At 47.3% G+C, this 18,468-nt stretch overlaps 1 protein-coding gene and 1 long non-coding RNA gene across 4 annotated transcripts; both read left to right on the top strand.

Moving 5' to 3' along the window:
• Positions 1–2,253: 2,253 nt before the first annotated feature.
• LOC125354385 lies at positions 2,254–3,344 on the top strand. The gene is made up of 4 exons (XR_007211486.1): positions 2,254–2,345; positions 2,453–2,477; positions 2,828–2,850; positions 3,023–3,344. It is a non-coding gene; the product is annotated as an uncharacterized LOC125354385 (long non-coding RNA).
• A 393-nt stretch (positions 3,345–3,737) lies between these two features.
• Zc3h10 (zinc finger CCCH-type containing 10) lies at positions 3,738–9,645 on the top strand. 3 transcript variants are annotated; one of them, XM_048362074.1, is made up of 3 exons: positions 3,738–3,800; positions 4,507–4,570; positions 6,702–9,640. In XM_048362074.1, exon 3 carries the CDS (start codon positions 6,757–6,759, stop codon positions 8,062–8,064), a length of 1,308 nt encoding a protein of 435 aa, XP_048218031.1. In that variant the 5' UTR covers positions 3,738–3,800; positions 4,507–4,570; positions 6,702–6,756; the 3' UTR covers positions 8,065–9,640. The 3 variants fall into 3 exon arrangements, with proteins under 3 accessions (XP_048218031.1, XP_048218039.1, XP_048218047.1); XM_048362082.1 differs by lacking the exon at positions 3,738–3,800 and adding an exon at positions 4,348–4,396; XM_048362090.1 differs by lacking the exons at positions 3,738–3,800; positions 4,507–4,570 and having other exon boundaries at positions 6,779–6,913; positions 7,006–9,645.
• Positions 9,646–18,468: the final 8,823 nt, after the last annotated feature.

Genomic DNA, 18,468 nt, shown 5'->3' with positions numbered 1-18,468 from the left:
TTTTAAGGCCAATATGTGATGTTTGGTAGTTGGTTAATTAGGGTGTTTTTTTTATTTTTGTCAGTCGTGGAGCTTGAACTCTGGGTCTGGGCACTCTCCTTGAGCTCTTCAGCTCAAGGCTAGTGCCACTTGAGCCACAGTGCCACTTCCAGTTTTCTGGTGGTTAATTGGAGATGTCTCTTCCTGGGGGTGGCTTTGATTGTTTTTTTTTTTTTGGCCAGTCCTAGGCCGTGAACTCAGGGCCTGAGCACTGTCCATGGCTTCTTTTTTGCTCAAGGCTAGCACTCTGCCACTTGAGCCACAGCGCCACTTCTGGCCATTTTCTGTATATGTGGTGCTGAGGAATCGAACCCAGGGCCTCCTGTATACGAGGCAAGCACTCTTGCCACTAGGCCATATCCGCAGCCCCCTGGGGGTGGCTTTGAATCATGACACTGAGATCTCATCCTCAGTAGCTCGGATCACAGGTGTGAGCTACCACATTCACTGTTAGTTTTGTCTTACAATATTTGAGACAATGCTCATCTAGAAATTCTGAACAAAAGCAGTTTACCCATTATAAGATTCAGTCAAAAATCCTGTTGGGGCTGGGAATATGGCTTAGCAGTAGAGTGCTCGCCTTGCATCCATGAAGCCCTGGGTTTGATTCCTCAGCACCACATAAACAGAAAAAACCAGAAGTGTCACTTCCTCAAGTGATAGAGTGCTAGCTTTGAGCAAAAAGAAGCCAGGGACAGTGTTCAGGCCCCAAGGACTGGCAAAAAAAAAAAAAAAAAAAAAAAAATCCTGTGTTATCCATATTCATCCTTTAATATATTTGTCCAAACGACAGAATATACAAAGCTTGAACTCTAGTGTAGCTATGATCTTTGGATGGAAAATAACATGTCAGTTTAATTTGTTGGTTGTAACAAATATAGTACATTATTCTGACAGCTGTTAATGAGGCTTCACAATGGAGTAGGGAATATATGGGAAAGTATACCTCAAATTTTGCTGCAAACCTAAAATTCTGGAAGGTAGTTAGAACTAATAGTTAAAGCTCAGAGCTTTTAGAACAATTGACAATCATGGTGGCTTTGTAAAATAACTTTGCTAGAGGTACTTTTAAATTTTTGTCATACTCAGTGGTCACAATCCTAAACTATTTATTTTTATTTAATTTTTTTTGGCTAGTCCTGGGCTTGGACTCAGGGCCTGAGCACTGTCCCTGGCTTCTTTTTGCTCAAGGCTAGCACTCTGCCACAGCACCACTTCTGGCTGTTTTCTATATATATGGTACTGGGGACTCGAACCAGGGCTTCATGTATACAAGACAAGCACTCTTGCCACTAGGCCATATTCCAAGCCCCTACAACTATTTAAATGATCTTATTTAAAAACAAACACAAAAAACCTTTTCAATGAAGTGAAATGCAAATTAAAGGAAATCTCAGGAAAAGGAACTAAATAGGCACAAAATGTTTCAGTATTTTAAAAAAGTTATTTTTGAATCTGATGGACATAAGTGACCTAGAACTCAGGATCCTCCTGTGTCAGTTTGCGCTGTGCTAGGGTTACAGGTCAACACAGGACTCCGAGCCTTTTTTATTAGTGGTAGTATACATTAGTTATAGGGTAATTTCATTGTGACATTTCCACACTACAATGTATCCTGATTATCACTCCCTTATCTCCCTGCCCTCTTAAAACAATTTCAGCAAGTTTCATTGTTCCATTTTCATGTGGGCAAATAAAACTACATTTGCCCACATTCATCCTTATTCACCTTCAATTCAAGCTTCCTGTAAGCCAAATCTGAGGATGTTTTCCAGTGTTTCTCAACTGACTAAAAGTGGAAAAGTTCTTTTAATACCAAATGTCATACTTTCCCTAAAATTTAGCTAATCTTGCTTCTTCATCGACAGCAATTTAGCTTAGAAAAGGTAGAGTCCATGGCAGAGCCCACACCAATCCATAAGAAAATGGAGGACTTCGCCAAGAAACTGCAACTCCCAAGAAGCAATGAGAAGGAAATCGGAAGCCCTTACTCTTTCCTGATCTGCACCTCTCCGTCCTATACAGGAAAAGGGTGCTCACGTTCCAGTAATATATTCATAATAAAACTAGAAAGTTGAGGGTATGGGTAAATCCGATTCAAAATGCTTTGCTTTCCTAAAGGATTAAGTTAATCTCATTTGCCCTCTGAAAGCAGCTGAAAAACTATTTTTGCTTTGAGTGGGCAGTCCCAGCCTAAGGGGGCGGGGAAAAGAGCCAAGAGTAGCGGAAGTGACGACACGAAGTGCGCCAATAAATAGCCGTAGGCGGAACTTGACTCTCTCTCGGCCTTAGCGCCATCTTCCTGGGTGAGTGTGTTTGTCTCTGCGTTCTGCCTACAATCCATTAACATCTGACCTCTACACTCACCATCTCCGCAGGAAACTAACTGTAACTTTCTTCTCTTTTTTGGCAGAAACCACTGCGCTATGAGAGCCAAGGTGAGCGGTTCCTAGCAGGGAGATTGGGAGCTGGTGAGGCGAGAACCGGACAAGGATAAGACGGCCGTGCTTTTCAGTCGCAGGATTCTATAGTGCGGCGGTGGTCAGCATAGTTGGGGCCGGGGGAGGAGAGAAAGGTGGCGGTTAGGTTCTAGAGGGTGTTCAGACGAGTGTAAGAAACGGATTTGGGTCGGATTTAGGGTTTTATGTCAAGCCACGGCGTTATTGCTACTGCGATCCTTAATATATAGCTAACAGCCTGCTCAGGTTTTAAACCTGTCGTGAACATCTGTGTTTTGTTAATAAAAATCTTTTTTCCCCCCCCCTGCTTCTCATAATCGGGTTGTTAGTGGAGGAAGAAGCGAATGCGCAGGTATGTTGAGACTGCCCGCCCTGGTGGATACCCTTAAACCAAAAAAAAATGCCCTGGGGGAAAATCATCAGTTTTGCCTCGGCAGAACCAGTGATGGATCACATTTTATTTAAATGCCCGGGGAGGAAAAACTGGTTTATAAACAGCATGTATTCCCGTGTGCATTTTTCAGGCTGAAGCGCAAAAGAAGAAAGATGAGGCAGAGGTCCAAGTAAGCAAGTTTGTGCACACGTCGAGGCCTGAGGAACAGATACAAGGAATGCCACAGGCCCAGACGCTGATACGAGCTGGACTGCAAGCCGCTGTCTGCGATTTCCCTGTGGATCTTAGAACTTCCATCGCCAAGACGATCTCCGAAAGACACCCATGTTGTTAATAATGGAGCACCCCCTGACGGTCCTGTGCCCTGGACCTGTGACATTCTGGACTAGTTCTGTTCATAGTTGTGGCTGAATGTGACGTGTGTACAATAAACCATCTCTTTTGCTGTTGCAGCTGAAGTTTCAAATCGTCTTGTCTGTTACGTCTTCTTTACGACTTCTGGGCAGGGGGCCGGGGGCGGGTTGTGCAGTCAAAGTTAACACGGGCAGCATCTTGCGTGCTCGCTGTGGGCGGCGTGTGCCGGGGTTGAGGGCGATGTGTACGGCCGAGGGTATGTTCCAGGGTTCCCAGACAAACGTCGGGGCTCCTACTTCTCCCGAGGCCTACTCGGTGATTTTCCAGAGGGGGTTTCGTACGTTGCCGGGTCCTGTTGCCATGGTGACGCGCAAGGGTTGTTGGGAACTTCCTGCGGTAAGTCGCGCCGCTTGGCGTGCCACAGAGTGTGGTTCCGGGTCTGGCGGCTAGAGCGTCGCTCTTCCGCAGGAAGCGGAAGAGCGGTAGGGTGGGCGGCTCTTTGTCGAAGCTTGAGGACCGGCAGGCGGCAGCAGCAACTACGGCGGCGGCGGCAGGTGAGGGAGGCGGGAGACTTAGGTGGAGGCCGCGCCCGGAGGGGAGGAGTCGGGGCTGGCCCAGCGGCTGGGCTCCGCTGGCCCACACGAGGCCCCCCAAGAACCTACCAGGGTTTTCTTTCCCCTCACAACCCAAGACGGGGTCCCTTTTCTGACCGACCCCCGCTTCGAGACCAAACGCCAGCTTCGTGACGTCACGGCCCTTCCCATCCCTTCATCTTGATGTCACCTAGGCGCCCTCCCTCCTGCAGCCGCTTCACTTCCTCAGTGTCCTTTTCCCCGGGCCCATGGCCGAGTGCCGGGGCCACTGCCCTCAAGTACAGAAGAAGCCAGAAGTCATGCTTCAGGGAAACTCTTAGGACTTTTCGCAAACTCTAGGTGTTGGGAAGCGTCACAATCACCGCCCCCCCCAAGTCTAATCTGCCATCCCATGAGCTGTCAGTTGCCGCTCTTCATTCGGCATTCCTAACTCCCAACCCTAGCCTGTACTAGCCCGCATCCTCCTTCATCTCGAGGTACAGCTTCCTCCACCTACTGTATTAGTCTGAGTCAGTTCTATCCCTTATTATTCCTTTTTGGCAACTTCTCTCTGACAGGTAAAGTTTCCATTTTGTCACACTTCGTTCCTATTTATGACAGTCACCTCAGACTTCTCCACTCTCACCGGTTCTCCCACCCAAGTTTCTGTTTGTTTGTTTTTGCTCAGAATCCAGCAGTGATGTGGAGGTGGAGACCCACAGGAGTCCCGGACTTCACCTGAGCTACCTCAGGTATTAATTGTGGGAGTGTTGGGTGGGGAGAAGTATATCCAGTTATCTGTTCTGGTGGCATTTGTAATGTGAGTCAGGCTAGGGTAGATGGCACCTTCACTTGATCACTTCTCTTGGTGGCTCATGCCTATAATCCTAACTACTTAGGAGGCTGAGAACTGAGAATCGAAGTTCAAAGCCATCCTAGGCAGGAACCTGGAGACTCTTATCTCCAGTTAACTACCCAAAAGAAAAGCTGTAAGTAGAGCTGCGGCTCAAGTGGCTGAATGCTAGTCTTGAGTAAAGAAAGTTCGGGGACAGGGCTCAGGCCTGAATTCAAGCTCCAGAGCCAACACACACACACACACACACACACACACACACAGTTACCATTTTCTCTTTTATTTCAGGTTACTTTCGTTTTTTCTTTTTTGGTTTGTTTGCTGGTCCTGGGGCTTGAACTCTGGGCTTTGTCCCGCTCCCTGAGCCTCTTTCTGCTCAAGGCTAGCATTCTACCACTTGAGCCAAGTGCCACTTCTGGTTTTTTCTGAGTTGTTTATTGGAGATGAGTCTCACAGGCTTTTTTGCCTGGGCAGGCTTTGAACTGTGATCCTCAGATCTCAGCTTCCTCAGTAGCTAGGATTATAGGCATGAACCACCAGCGCTTGGCTTCAGCTACTTTTAGAGAAGATAGACCTTCTTTTCTTTTTGGTACAAATTCTGTGTGACTCTGGCCTCTGATCTGGTCTATTGTTTTAGGGAGATTTTAAGGCAACAGTGTTGGGTGGGGAAGGTCAAGGCCAACAAAATCAGGAGGGATTACTTATACCTAAGGGGAAACAATATGAAATCTATTTGAACAGCAGGGGGAGCCTGAGCACTATGAAAGGTATAGGAGCTTAGACACGTGGTAGCTGGGACTCCCAGCTTATTGGGGGTGAGGGCAGAGAGGGGAGTGCTAGAACTAGGGCAGTGGACTGGCATTCCAGAGCTCTCTTGGGAAATAGATTTAAAAAGCTTTTATAGAGTCTATAAATAATTAGTATGTTTATGGAGTAAGGAATGATGTGATTTGATGTCAGTGGATCTTCTCATGGAAGGGTTAGGGGAGTTGAAAGTAGGGAAAGGTCGCTTGTTCCTTCACACCTTGACCTTGCACAAATGGCTTTGTCCTGGGGCAGGTGGTGGGGGCTCGAAATGGAAATTTTAGTTTAGAACATCTCCCCTGAAGTGGACTTTCCATGGTTGAGCATGGTATGAGATAGGATAGCAACAGCCCGCAAGCTGGCAACAGTAGTCTCTTCATCCAGGATTTCTTGGGTTCTGGAGATCTGGTAGATATAGAACTCTCACCTATAATTTCATGGAAGAGGAGTTAAGGAAATATTTTTGTAAGGTTTATTAAAATAGGTAGCCAATAAAGGAGAATGCCACACTATTCAGGCAGGAGAGAAAAGTTTATTCCCAAACTGCTGGCCTGTGGCTGAGATGATGCTTGGCCAGAGAGAAGGGGCAACCCCTGCCTGGCCTTGCCTTATCTAGGGCAGGGGCAGGGAGGTATGGCCAGATGGATTAGGATGTGACCTCAGAAAAGGGGGAAGTAACTGCCTCCAGGTATGCCAGTTACCCAGGTAACTGGGTGGAGACTTAACCAGGTGGGGGCATCTGCATGGAGCCCTCCTGGGGTGGACCTTACAATTTTACTGGTCCCCTACTATCCACAAGCCCCAACAGTGAAGCAGCCAGTCCTTTGGGCACTATTCCAGTCTCCTGCTAGCCTATTCAGACACCAACAACAGTTTTAATTTCACTTTCTTGAGTTTAATAAGGTCATCTTAGAAGGGAAGATAAAATCCAATACTCCCTGCCCCCCCCCCCGTGGCCTGTCACTGTTCATGAGATGAGGTGGCTTCACCCCAACTCCCTCCCTCTGCCTTTAGCCAGGCAAGTGTGAATCACTCTGACCACCAGGTGCACAAGGGCCTGGGCGGGACTTCTGGCCAAGTCAGTCAATTCCTGTCCCTCAGATTTGCCATCTCCAAAACCATTGCTCCGTGGACTGTCTGCTGTACAGTCAGAGAGACAGAAGTATCTCTGGTGGAGTCTGATTTGACACATTTTTCCTCCCCTCCTTTTTTTTTTTTTTTAGCAGCAGTCACCAAGAGTGGCAAGAAAAGGAAGAAAACCCTGACGTAGGGGGGACCAGGATGCCTGACCGGGACAGCTATGCCAATGGCACTGGAAGCAGCGGAGGCGGCCCTGGGAGCGCTGGCAGTGAGGAGGCCAGTGTGGCAGGAGCAGGCAATGGCGGGGCCAGCTCAGATGCCATCTGCAGAGACTTCCTGAGGAATGTGTGCAAGCGAGGCAAACGTTGTCGATATCGTCACCCAGATATGAGTGAGGTATCCAACTTGGGGGTGAGCAAAAATGAATTCATCTTCTGCCATGACTTCCAGAACAAGGAGTGTAGCCGCCCAAACTGCCGTTTCATCCATGGCTCCAAGGAGGATGAGGATGGCTATAAGAAGACAGGAGAACTTCCCCCTCGGCTGAGGCAAAAAGTAGCAGCTGGCCTGGGCCTTTCCCCAGCTGACCTGCCAAATGGAAAGGAAGAGGTCCCTATCTGCCGTGACTTCCTCAAGGGTGATTGTCAGAGAGGAGCCAAGTGCAAATTCCGTCACTTACAACGGGATTTTGAGTTTGATGCTCGAGGTGGAGGAGGCACTGGAGGTGGGGGCTCAACAGGCTCAGTTCCCCCAGGACGACGTCACGATCTTTATGATATCTATGACCTTCCCGACAGGGGCTTTGAGGACCATGAACCAGGCCCCAAGCGCCGGAGAGGTGGCTGCTGCCCTCCTGACGGCCCTCACTTTGAGGCCTACGAATATAGCTTGGCCCCACCACGAGGGGTAGAATGTAGACTACTAGAGGAAGAGAACGCCATGCTCAGGAAGCGCGTAGAGGAATTAAAGAAGCAGGTCAGCAACCTGTTGGCCACCAATGAGGTACTCCTGGAACAAAATGCCCAGTTCCGCAATCAAGCCAAGGTCATGACCCTGAGCTCCACTGCACCAGCCACTGAGCAAACTCTAGCCCCCACTGTGGGCACTGTTGCCACTTTTAACCATGGCATTGCCCAGACGCACACTACGCTCAGCAGCCAGGCTCTACAGCCTCGTCCTGTGTCCCAGCAAGAACTGGTAGCCCCTGCTGGAGCTCCAGCGGCTCCCCCAACTAATGCTGCACCTCCTGCTGCTCCACCACCCCCACCCCCACACTTGAACCCAGAGATCACGCCACTCTCAGCTGCTCTGGCTCAAACAATTGCCCAGGGAATGGCACCCCCACCTGTCTCCATGGCTCCTGTAGCTGTATCTGTGGCTCCTGTGGCTCCTGTGGCTGTATCGATGGCCCAGCCCTTGGCAGGAATCACAATGAGCCACACCACCACTCCCATGGTGACTTACCCCATTGCTTCCCAGAGCATGCGCATCACAGCCATGCCGCACTGATGGGGCTAATGGACATTCCCCTGGTATAGCCTCTCAGGGCTGAGGTCAAGGGGCGCTTGCCCACTGGCCTCAAGAACTAGGACAAGAGCCCAAGGAATATGCTTCTGAGGAGCATTTCCGGAGGCGGAGGCGGACAGGTGTGTTCTCATCTGTCTTTTAGGAGTGTACTCTTGTCCTTCAGGCCTCACTCAAGTGGTGGTTTGCGTAGAAGTTCAGACTGAAGCCAGCAGCAAGGAAGGAAGGACTAACTGGGGGTCTCTGCCCTTGGTCCTCAAGGAAGTTGAGGACATGCCTGGTTGTGCCCTCTCTTCTGAACAGCACAGGTTCCAGCACTGGTTTTGGAAGACAAAGTACCCCACCCAGAGGGAGATGGAGGAAAGATTGGGAAGTGGGTGGCCAGAGAGAAGATCTCATAGGAGCCTTCAGAGGATTTGTGGCCCAGTTGGTTTGAATAATACAGAAACTGCTCCTGGGCCCCTGGGAAGGCCGGGACCATAGTACTCCAGCCCAAAGACTAGGGGAGCATTCATTTACCTAGCTTGGTCTGGATATCTGTAGGGCAGGGCCCACTACTTTCCAAAGAAATAAAAGAACAATTATTTTTAACAAATAGAGGCAGTGAAAACTTTCTTAGGTGCCCTTTGTGGAAGATGGGAGCATAAAGTAGATCTAATGCCAAAATGGGGTAAATACCCTACCCTCACATAGCTTGGGTAAGTTGGATGGATGCCATCAAAGATGGCTAGGGACCAAATGGAGCCTTGGGGAAGGCACTTCGTGGGGTAAAAGCATTGGAGCCACCTTGTCTAGTTTAAAAATAGTCCCATCTGTTTCTGGTCTCTGTCTGCATGCGCTATTCCCAGGTTGCCTTAGTAACCGGGGCTCCTAGGGTCATTTAGGGGGGCAGGTACTAAGGAGGGTGTATGTGCTGAGAAATGGGGTTGAGATATTATGGAGTTAGCAGATAATTCCCTTAACTCAAACAGCAGGGCAGGTGGCATTGCCTCTCTGGAGTTGTTGATAGCAGTTATGTCCCTCCTCCAGCTCCAGGCCTTCTCTAGTGACCAATGCCTTAAGCCTTCAAAGGCTCAGGAGGGACTGGAATAAGGGAGTTCTTCTGAGGACACAAGCCTCAGGGTTAATTTCCTTTCTTTCCTCTGTCTCTCTACATAGGACCAGAGGTTTTAAATCCACTTAAGGCCAGGGACCCCAGGGACTCCAGGGACCAAATTTCAGTTCCTCCTCAGCTCCTGGCTAATGCAGGGGAAACCTCTGAAGAGAGTAGTGAATGGCACAGTGGACTGGAGGGCATGCCAAGTAGTTCTGTGTTGTGCTTCCCTCATTGTATCTTCACCTACCTCTTGCTCTCTGGTAAGGTTGACAAATCAGGTTTGGAGATGCTGGGCTAGATCAAGGCTGGTCAGTGGGGTTAAAAATAAAATGCCTAGCACAGTAGCCTGTCCCTGTAGTTTCAGCTCCTCAAAAGGCTGGGTGGGGGCTAGAGAACCACTTGAGCCTTGAGTTGGAGCCCAGTCTGGTAAACAGAGAGACCCTTATCTCTCAGGGAGTGCTAAAGGCAAAATTGGCAAAATTGCTTATGGATTTTTAAGGACAACACATTGGTAAGCTCAGTGTTCAGTTTCTGGCACAATTCTGGATTATTAAAAGATGGCTTAGGAGGATATAGAAATGATTATAAATACCAACACGAATTCTCAGTTAAATCCTAATTTTATTTCCTTGTTTCCATCTGCAGAGGTGAATTTGGGCAAGTGTAGACATAGTATGCCTTGTATTAGTACAGTTATGATCCCCAGCAATATACTTGAACCTGGCCAAATTGGGCTTATTTATATGCCGTACTGGAACTTGAACTCTGGGCCTTATGCATATCCTTGGCTTTTTTTCTTGTTTGTTTTTGTTGCCAGTCTTAGGGCTTGAACTCGGGGCCCTGAGCACTGTCCCTGGCTTCTTTTTGCTCAAGGCTAGCACTCTGCCACTTGAGCCACAGCACCACTTCCGGCTTTTTCTATATATGTGGTGCTGAGGAATCAAACCCAGGGCTTCATGTATACGAGACACTTTATCACTAGGCCATAGTCCCTGTCCCCCTCCCCCCCTTTCTTTTTATCACAACTGGCACTCTACTACTTGAGTCATCCTTTCAGTTGCAGCTTTTTATTTTGTTGGTTGTAGGGCTTGAACTTGGGGACTGGGTGCTGTCTCTGAGCTCTTTTGCTCAAGGCTAGCCCTCTACCACTTTGAACCACGGTGCCACTTCCAGTTTTTTTGAGTAGTTAATTGGAGATAAGAGTCTCATGGGAACTTTTCTGCCAAGGCTGGCTTTGAACCCAAATCTTCAGATCTGAGCTTCCTGAGTAGCTAAGATTACAGGCGTGCGCCACTGGCTCCTGGCCAGTAGCAGCTTTTTGCTGGTTAATTGGAGATATGTTGTTCAGCTGGCCTTAAACCATGATTCTAAAATCAGCCTACTGAGTGGTTAGGATTATAGATGACAGCCACAAGGGTCTACCAGTCATGTTGTTTGTTTTGGGTCTTTGTCTTACCAGTCACCAAGTGACCTTGTCTGATGCTAGTGTTTTGTGAGATTGTTTTGTCTAGCACAATAACTCACCAGCCAGCTTTGAGCAATATATTAGCCCTAACAATTCAAAAGTATGGCGCTCTCTGTCAGTTCCTAGGTGTCCAGAGCTGCTTTTCTGTTCCATCTATAAGTGATTGCAGATAACAAAAAATATGGGTCAGAGTGAGTAGTAGGATTTGAGTGATAAAACAACCTTTGTCCCTAGTGAAAGTTGCTAAGTGCCTTCATCCTAGAGCAGTCTCTAGAGATAAACTCTAGGACTACATCTATCTGTCTATCTATCTATCTATCTATCTATCTATCTATCTATGTTGGTTGTAGGGTTTGAACTCGGGTTTTGGGCACTGTCCCTGAGTTGTTTGGTTGGGGTGTTTTTTTGCTCAAGGTTAATAATTACCACAGAGCCACAGCTCCACTTCCAGTTTTATGGTAGTTAATTAGGAATAAAGAGTCTCAGGGACTTTCCTGCCAGGTCTGGCTTCAAACCAGTGATCCTCAGAGCTCAACCTCCTCAGTAGCTATTACTGGGCATGAGCCACCAGCCCCAGGCTGTGTGTGTGTGTGTGTGTGTGTGTGTGTGTGTGTGTGTGTGTGTGTGTGCTTCAAACCAGTGATCCTCAGAGCTCAACCTCCTCAGTAGCTATTACTGGGCATGAGCCACCAGCCCCAGGCTGTGTGTGTGTGTGTGTGTGTGTGTGTGTGTGTGTGTGTGTGTGTGTGCTTCAAACCAGTGATCCTCAGAGCTCAACCTCCTCAGTAGCTATTACTGGGCATGAGCCACCAGCCCCAGGCTGTGTGTGTGTGTGTGTGTGTGTGTGTGTGTGTGTGTGTGTGTGCTTCAAACCAGTGATCCTCAGAGCTCAACCTCCTCAGTAGCTATTACTGGGCATGAGCCACCAGCCCCAGGCTGTGTGTGTGTGTGTGTGTGTGTGTGTGTGTGTGTGTGTGTGTGTGTTGTGTGTCTTGGGGCTTGAATCCAGGCCCTAGGTGCTGTCCCTGGGGCTGGGAATATGATTTAGTGGTAGAGTGCCTGCCTAGCATGCATGAAGGCTGGGTTTGATTTCTCAGCACCACAAAACAGAAAAAGCCATAAGTGGCTCAAGAGGTAGAGTGCTAGCCTTGAGCAAAAAGAAGCAAGGGGGCTGGGGATATGGCCTAGTGGCAAGAGTGCTTGTCTCCTATACATGAAGCCCTGGGTTCAATTCCCCAGCACCACATATACAAAAAATGGCCTCAAGTGGTGCTGTGGCTCAAGTGGCAGAGTGCTAGCCTTGAGCAAAAAGCAGCCAGGGACAGTGCTCAGGCTATGAGTCCAAGGCCCAGGACTGGAAAAAAACAAAACAAAACAAAAAAACCAAAAAGAAGCGAGGGACAGTGCCCAGGCCCTCAGTTCAATCCCCAGGACTGGCACCTGGCACAAAGTCTAGCCCCTGCCTGTGCTGGCTTCAAACTATGGTCTTCAAATTTTAGCCTTCTGAGTAGGATTACAAGCACTCGCCACCAGTGCCTGGCTGCTATGTTTTATTTAAGAAGGAAAGAAGGGTGGAGAATGTGGCTTACTGGTAGAGTGCCTACTCAACATGCATGGGTTTCATTCCTCAGCACCACATACATAGAAAAACCAGAAATGGAGCTGTGGCTCAAGTGGTAGAGTGCTAGCAAAATGAAGCTCAGGGGACAGTATTCAGGCCCTGAGTTCAAGCCCCAGGACTGGCTAAGTAAATAAATAGGAGAGATCATAACTTGACTGAAAATACAAAACCCTATTTAAGGGCAAAGAGGATAGTTCATTAGTAAAATCTAGTATGTGGCAGAAGCTCCAGCCCCAGCACTATAAGGTAAAATGAAACAAAAGCCATTAATACATATAAGAAAGAGAATAATTAAAGTGTCTGTTATTTGGAATGACTAAAACACTGGGCTCGTCATCCTGCTTAGGGATGAAGCCTGGAGCTTGTGGAGATCAATGTTAGCAGCAAATTCACACAAGAGCACCTGGAATCTCCAATTGGCTACACACACACAAAAAAAAATTTGGGCTAGGGACATAGCTGAGTGGCAGAGATTTGACTAGCATGCTTCATCTGAGTTTATTCCCCAGCGCTATTCAAAAATAAAATCTTAGGGCTGGGAATGTGGCTTAGTGGTAGAATGTTTGCCTAGCATGCAGGAAGCCCTGGGTTCAATTCCTCAGTACCACATAAACAGAAAATGCCAGAAGTGGTGCTGTGGCTCAAGTGGTAAAATGCCAGCCTTGAGCAAAAGAAGCTCAGGGATAGTGCTCAGGCCCTGAATTCAAGCCCCAAAACTGGGGGAGGGAAAAAAATATATATATAAAATAATATATATAGTATATATATTATGTAATATATAATATATATAAAATCTTAATCTTGATAACGTGAATTCATAGAGTATGCTATGTTCTAATGTTTCTAGGAGTTCATAAGGGTAGCTGAAACTTATAGCCATTATTGTAAACAAAGTATTTCTATTTTCTGCCTATGTGGAACCTCTCCTATTACGTGTTTTTGGTGCCAGTTCTGGGGCTTGAACTCAGGGCCTGGGTGCTGTCCTTGGTTTTGTTTTGTTTTTGCTCAAGACTAGTGTTAAACCTCTGAAGCCACAGTTCCACTCCCAGCTTTTTTGGTAGTTGGAATAAAAGTCTCACACTTACTTCCTGGGCTGGCTTCAAATCTGAGAACCATGACTGGATTTCAGCCTCTTGAGTGGCTAAGATTATAGCTAGAATTATATAAGATTATGAGCCACCAATTCCTGGCTGTATTATGTATTTTATTTTATTTTTTTATTTTTTGGCCAGTCCTGGGCCGTGAACTCAGGGCCTGAGCACTGTCCCTGGCTTCTTTTTGCTCAAGGCTAGCACTCTGCCACTTGAGCCACAGCGCCACTTCTGGCCATTTTCTGTATATGTGGTGCTGAGGAATTGAACCCAGGGCCTCATGTATACGAGGCAAGCACTCTTGCCACTAGGCCATATTCCCAGCCCCTGTATTATGTATTTTAAATGTAAGTTTTAGACAGCCATTGCTAAATCAGAGGATTATGTGAAAAATAAGCCCATAAGAAAAGGAGGGCCAGGCATTGTGGTTCGGGCCTAGCTCTTCAGGAGGCTGAATCTGAGGATCATGATTTAAAGCCAGCCCAGGCAGGAAAGTCTGAGTTTCTTTTCTTTTTTTTAAAAAATTACTTTTCATTTATTTATTTTTTTGCCAGACTCGGGGCGGGAGCACTGTCCCTGGCTTCCTTTTGCTCAAGGCTAGCACTCTGCCACTTGAGCCACAGCACCACTCCTGGCCATTTTCTATATATGTGGTGCTAGGGAATCGAACCCAGGGGCTTCATGTATACAAGGCAAGCACTCTTGCCAGTAGGCCATACTCCCAGCCCCAATATGAGATTCTTATCTCCACTTAACCAGCAAAAAACTCAAAGTGGAGCTCTGAAGGTAGAGCGCTAGCCTAGAGCAAAAATGCTCAGGGACAGCACCTAGGCCCAGTATCAGCACAAAGAAAGAGAAGAGAGAACTGAAGGGAAACTAGATGTTTTCAGATGTTTGAAGGGCTGCTGCCTGGGAGGCTGAGGTGGGAGAATTACCTAACTCAAGTCCAGCCTAAGCAACTTATTGAGATCCTCTCAAAAAAATAAAACAGGTAAGGACATAGAGTGCATGCACAAGGTCCTGGTTTCAATCCTCAGCAAAAAGAAAAAAAGAGGGGACTGCCCAAAGAAGGGAAGTCCTGTGTTGCTACACAGAATATAAAGAGAGTTCTAGAATAACTATTGAGTGCTTAATGCAGCCGAAGCACTATGCTAGGCACTTTGCATGTATTTTATTAGTTCAGTGGGTACTATCATACCCGTTTTACAGAGAAAAAGCAGGCTTAAATAATTTGTGCCAGGTACTGGTGTCTCATGCCTAAATCCTAATACTCAAGAGGCTGAGATTTGAGGATCACAAGCAAGAATATGAGACCCTCATCTCCAGTCAACCACCAAAAAGCTGAAACAGGAGCTGGAGCTCAAATGGCAGAGCACCAGTCATGAGAAAAAAAAAAAAAAAAAGCTAAAGGAAAACACCCTGACCCTGGTCTCTGTCTCTGTCTCTGTGTCTGTCTCTGTGTGTCTGTCTGTCTGTCTCTCTCTCTCTCTCTCTCTCTCACACACACACACACACACACACACACACACTCATCAGCCAAGGATTTTATAACTAGTAAGAAATAGGGCCAGGAGTCTTTTTTTTTTCTTTTTTTTGCCAGTCCCGGGGCTTGAACTCAGGGCCTGAGCACTGTCCTTGGCTTCTCTTTGCTCAAGATTAATCTACCACTTGAGCCACAACGCCACTTCTGGCTGTTTTCTATATATGTGGTGCTAAGAACTTGAAACCGGGGCTTTGTGTATAGGAGGCGAGGACTCTATCACTAGGCCATATTCCCCAGCCTAAGAATCTATTCTTGACCTAAAAAAAATCTGATGGAGCTGGGCATTGGTGGCTGGTGGCTCAGGCCTGCAATCCTAGCTACTCAGGAGGCTGAGACCTAAGGATGATGATTTTTTTTTTTTTTTTTTTGGCCAATCCTGGGGCGTGGACTCAGGGCCTGCTCAAGGCTAGCACTCTGCCACTTGAGCCACAGCGCCACTTCTGGCCATTTTCTATATATGTGGTGCTGGGGAATTGAACCCAGGGCCTCATGTATACGAGGCAAGCACTCTTGCCACTAGGCCATATCCCCAGCCCCTAAGGATGATGATTTGAAGACAGCCTGGACAGGAAAGGCCATGAGACTCTTAATCTCCAATTCTTTTTTTTTTTTTTGGCCAGTCCTGGGGCTTGGACTCTGGGCGTGAGCACTGTCCCTGGCTTCTTTTTGCTCAAGGCTAGCACTCTGCCACTTGAGCCACAGAGCCACTTCTGGCCATTTTCTGTATATGTGGTGCTGGGGAATCGAACCCAGGGCCTCATGTATATGAGGCAGGTACTCTTGCCACTAGGCCATATCCCCAGCCCCTAATCTCCAATTCTAAAAAGTGGAAATTGAGCTGTCTCTCATCGTTGAGGAAAAATAGTTTAAGGACAGTGCCCAGGCCTTGAGTTCAACCCCCATGACTGAGAAAGAGACAGAAAAAGGAAAGAAAGATCTGACAGACATCCAACACTGAGATCACTACTTAGTGCTAACTTTTGAAGAACAGTAATGAAAATTTCCTTATCCTGTGCTGTCTATTTTCTTTATGAGTATGCTGAGATCAGATTGGCACATCTAACCCTCTGCATCCCCACAAGTCCAGAAAATAAAGATACTCCCTCCCCTCCCTTAAGCCCCACCCTGTAATACACTTCCTCTAAGGAAAGGCCATTCCTTCCTGTTACCCATTTACTGCTCACCACCACCAGGTGGCACCTGGGAGCAGCAAGCATAGTCGGTGGAGACCCACCCTGTTTATTTGTGCAGCTAACTGCATTGCAGCGCCGAGCCTGTGGCGCCCGGATTTCAATTGGTGCAAAATCTTACAGTGAGGTTTTGTTTTCTATATAGTAGTAGTGTCCTATGTAAGAGGATCTGATCTGGAAGAGAGAGCTAGGGAAGAAGTTTGGAAAGGAGGTTCATTCTGTGCATTCCTTAGCCTCAGAAAACCTCTCACTACAGTGCTGTGCAAATTTCAGTTTATAAAGTTCTGCTTAAGGAAGTTTCAGTTGTCTTGCAGCTAATTGGGAATAGAATATATCTCTTCCAAGCTGCTAGTTTCCTTTTCTACCTGCTTACCTCTGAAAATGTGGACAGCAGATAGGAAATTGTTCCTTATATAGTTCTACAAAAGGAATGAAGCCATTTCAATACTGCCAGCACCAAGGAAGTAGAGAAAGGGAAGTGAGAAAACTTAAGAGTAAGGGAGGGAAGTTGGGCTGAATGGAAAGGAAAGCAGCTCTGATTAAATCTGGCAAGATGAAATCTATGCCCTGCAGAGCCAGATTAAAATTTATCAGCTCCTGATCTAGTTTTTCCATGATAACCCTAGTTCTTTTGCTGCCTAACACAAAAAGACTCATCTACAGTGCATTAAAATATAATTGTTTTATGACTAACTCTTCCCTCTTCAGCTTGCAATTAGTGTAGTTTCGAGATCCCTGGACCAGTAAACCAGTAACAGCAGTTATCATCATTGTACCTTGTACTTTTTCCATCTTAAAGCTACATAATACTGTATTATTATTATTAGCTGATCCTGAGGCTTGAACTCAGGGCCTGAGCACAGGGCCTCATTGTGCCCAAGGCTAGCACTCTACCACTTGAGCCACAGTACCAGTTATGGCTTTTTTATTTTTTCTTGCCAGTACTGGGGCTAGAACTCAAGAGTGTGAGCACTCTCCCTGAGCTGCTTGCTCAAGGCTAGCATTCTACTACCGCTTGAGCCACAGCACCACTTCTTTTTCTGTTTATATGGTGCTGAGGAATCAAACCCAGGGCTTAATGCATGGTAGGCAAGCACTCTACCACTAAGCCACATTCCCAGCCCAGTTCTGGCTTTTTGTGAGTATTTTATTGGAGGTAAATGTCTCACAGACTTTTCTGCCTGGGCTGGCCTTGAACCACAATCCTCAGATCTCAACCTCCTAAGTAGCTAGGATTATAGGCATGAGCCACCAGTGCACAGCCAGTACTGTAACATCCGCCTATTCTTGTCTTCTCAAATGAGAAACTGAATTGTTCTCCCCACCCCCACCCCCAGGGCTTGAACTCAGGGCCTGGGCACTGTCCCTGAGCTGTTTTTGCTCAAGGCAAGCACACCACTTGAGCCACAGCGACACTTCTGGCTTTTTCTTTTTATGTGGTACTGAGAACTCTCACACCAGGCTTCATGCTTGCTGGGCAAGCACTCTACCCCTAAGCCACATTCCCTCTCCCTACTCTTGATTCCTCATTTCATTGTCCTATAAATGCCTCAGAGTTAAGGAAATTCCTGGAAAATATAATTTCCTGCCACCCCAGCCTCTTTGAAGCTAATTTAGTCTAATTTTTCCTCTGTGATAGAAATAACCAACGCAGAGATTTCAAAAAAGAAAAGAAATATAGTCCACTTCTTACTCCCTTCCCCACCCCCCACCCAAGACTGGATTGTTAGAACTCTGCTTCTGATTCTTCAGTTTTCTCCAGAGAAAATCATTACAAGTTAGCGGCCTGGGTCAGAATAGACCGGGTTGGTCATCGTGAGCTTTGATTCCATATAGGGTCATATTTTTTTTCCTTTTGTAAGAACAGCCAGGAGGGAAAAGGGGGGGGGGGAGGAGTGTGGATGAGGAATGTGCTTAGAATATTAAAAGTTGGGGAACATAAGGACCAAATACTGCCAAACCGTCCGAATGTGTGGAGGGAACCCTGACCACCTTACAAACACCTCAGCTTCGCAAATCCAGCTTCTCTAAAATCCAGTAATCGGCTCTGCGGCTCTCCATGACATCATTCCACGGGGTTCCATCCCACGTGGGAGGACTGGATCCCTCTTCTCTAAATAGCAAGCCACGCCTCTTTTTTATTGCCAATGAAATATTGCCCTTTAGCCCCTTTCCTCCAGTTCCCCGCCGGTCCGGACCACCCACCTTTGGCCCTCTTGTCCAATCAGGGAGGTCCTGCCTTGCCCAAAGCGCTCCCGCCCGACAGAGGAGGGGCGGGGCTTCAACCTTTTGACTCCACCTCGGTGCATGTGGCGCGGACCAACCCGAACCCTCAGGAGTGGAGGCGTGGCCTGGGGATCCCCTCCTCCGTCCCGGTTTGGGA

This window comes from Perognathus longimembris, chromosome 1 (genome assembly GCF_023159225.1).
Source record: "Perognathus longimembris pacificus isolate PPM17 chromosome 1, ASM2315922v1, whole genome shotgun sequence".
NCBI lineage: Eukaryota > Metazoa > Chordata > Mammalia > Rodentia > Heteromyidae > Perognathus > Perognathus longimembris.
Note: the sequence above shows the minus strand (reverse complement) of the source record. Positions and strands in the feature narration are given on the sequence as shown.